The sequence below is a fragment of the Mizuhopecten yessoensis genome, unplaced genomic scaffold (assembly GCF_002113885.1).
Source record: "Mizuhopecten yessoensis strain PY_sf001 unplaced genomic scaffold, ASM211388v2 scaffold9727, whole genome shotgun sequence".
Taxonomy (NCBI): Eukaryota; Metazoa; Mollusca; class Bivalvia; order Pectinida; family Pectinidae; genus Mizuhopecten; species Mizuhopecten yessoensis.
The window spans coordinates 240,356-242,410 of record NW_018408192.1 but is presented as its reverse complement, the minus strand read 5'-3'; the positions used below and the strand labels follow the sequence as shown (position 1 = coordinate 242,410).

At 38.0% G+C, this 2,055-nt stretch overlaps 1 protein-coding gene across 1 annotated transcript in view; it reads right to left on the bottom strand.

Moving 5' to 3' along the window:
* Positions 1-301: 301 nt before the first annotated feature.
* Positions 302-2,055, bottom strand: part of LOC110458732 — a gene marked incomplete at its 3' end in the record, with an annotated part of 31,013 nt that continues 29,259 nt past the window's right edge. The window contains exons 10-11 of the mRNA XM_021510615.1: positions 697-780; positions 302-413 (exon numbers count right to left, since the gene is read on the bottom strand). Coding sequence (XP_021366290.1) covers positions 302-413; positions 697-780 — 196 coding nt within the window. The remainder of the gene's footprint in view (positions 414-696; positions 781-2,055) is intronic.

Genomic DNA, 2,055 nt, shown 5'->3' with positions numbered 1-2,055 from the left:
TACTACATAAGAGATAGGAATCGGCCACCAGTCGTACACATACTATGTAACAGATAGGAATCGGCCACCAGTCATACACATACTATGTAAGAGATAGGAATCGGCCACCAGTGATACACATACTACATAAGAGATAGGAATCGGCCACCAGTCGTACACATACTACATAAGAGATAGGAACCGGCCACCAGTCGTACACATACTACATAACAGATAGGAACCGGCCACCAGTCATACACATGCTACGTAAAAGATAGGAATCGGTCATTCGAAGGGGAGACATAATTAGGCGAGTTCTTACCCTGAGGTAATTGCGACAGATATCGAGAGGCAGATACTCCACATCTTCCATTTTCGTGCTGTAGGACTTCTTCAGTCGGTACGGATCCTTAGATGGTTTCTCTCCCGGTACACTGAAGAATCAGAAAATGTAACTGATCAATATATAGCAAAACGTTGAAATAAAAATTACTTGAGTTACACACGTAATCATGCTTCTAAAATGGTCCATGTAGCTATTGTGTGAGGTTGTTTAGGGTACCAGACCTAAGCCACAGGTTATAGTCTATAATAACACTTCCCCAGTCGCTTAATCTTATCTAAGGATTGCTGCTCTCAATGAATCTGCTACTGTCTATTATGTTGAAATTGAAATATGCTAAAACAACACTGTATGATAGTATCAGTCTTACAAACCTGATGCTGTGAATAGCCAACAATTTCTCTAACTTTTTGATTCTCAACTGTGCAACTCTGTAATCTCCAACTTCAGGCCTGGAAAAAAAAGGAAGAAATTAATTTCAAACCTAAAATTAAAAAAGTTAATCTAACAGAAAAACAAAATTTGGTTGTTCATGTACAATCTGTTACCAAAGTTTATATGACATATTTGGATTAATATTGACCAAATTCTTACATTTCCATGTCATTATGCATGCCAATCTGTGCGTATTGACAAAACATTGTGACTATTTGTTCAGATTTGTGAAGAGTTTTGTGCAACATTCATATGACACATGTAAAAATGTTTCATTTGATTTTGGATCTAACTAGATGCCTTCACACGGATGGAAAAAACTTTTCAATAATAAATGGTGGTAAGAACAAGGAATGTTTACTTTTTACTTTTTAATTCATTCAACAAATACATTTCAACGGTTGTTTCTGTTCTGTTGCCTGCTAGCCTTATCAGCGGGATTACGCTAAGAGGCGAGTTTGACGCCATATTGTTTTGGTTAGAAATGGGGCGTGGCTTAAGTGTGATGGGAAGAGCTTAACACGATTGATCATAATTCTATTGCAGATTAGAACATGGTCCGTATCCAATCAAAACACACATTGCAAACGAATCGTGTTGGTGTTTTATGAAGAACAGACACTCTCGTCATTTTAGTAACAAGAATGATTTGATGCCCTCCTACATGTCACCGTGGTAACTTATTATTTCGATGAAGACCAGTCATGGACAAATATTCCAAACTGAACAAAATACATAAAATTATACATATATAACTTGTTTCTAGGACTGATCTTAACCTTTACCTTAAACTATCTTGTCTAGCAATCACACAATATCTCACTATCCACCTGTGTGGATGGTATACCTCGTTATCCACCTGTGTGGATAGCTATAGTATATCTCGTTATCCACCTTTGTGAATAGTATACCTTGTTATCCACCTGTGTGGAAAGTATACCTCGTTATCCACCTGTGTGAATAGTATACCTCGTTATCCACACAGGTGGATAGTAACAGGGGGATAGTATACTTTGTTATCCACCTGTGTGGATAGTATACCTCGTTATCCACACAGGGGGATAGTAACAGGGGGATAGTATACTTTGTTATCCACCTGTGTGAATAGTATACCTTGTTATCAACCTGTGTGGATAGTATACCTCATTATCCACCTGTGTGAATAGTATACCTCGTTATCCACCTGTGTGAATAGTATACCTCGTTATCCACCTGTGTGGATAGTATACCTCGTTATCCAACTGTGTGAATAGTATACCTTGTTATCCACCTGTGTGGATAGTATACCTCGTTATCCA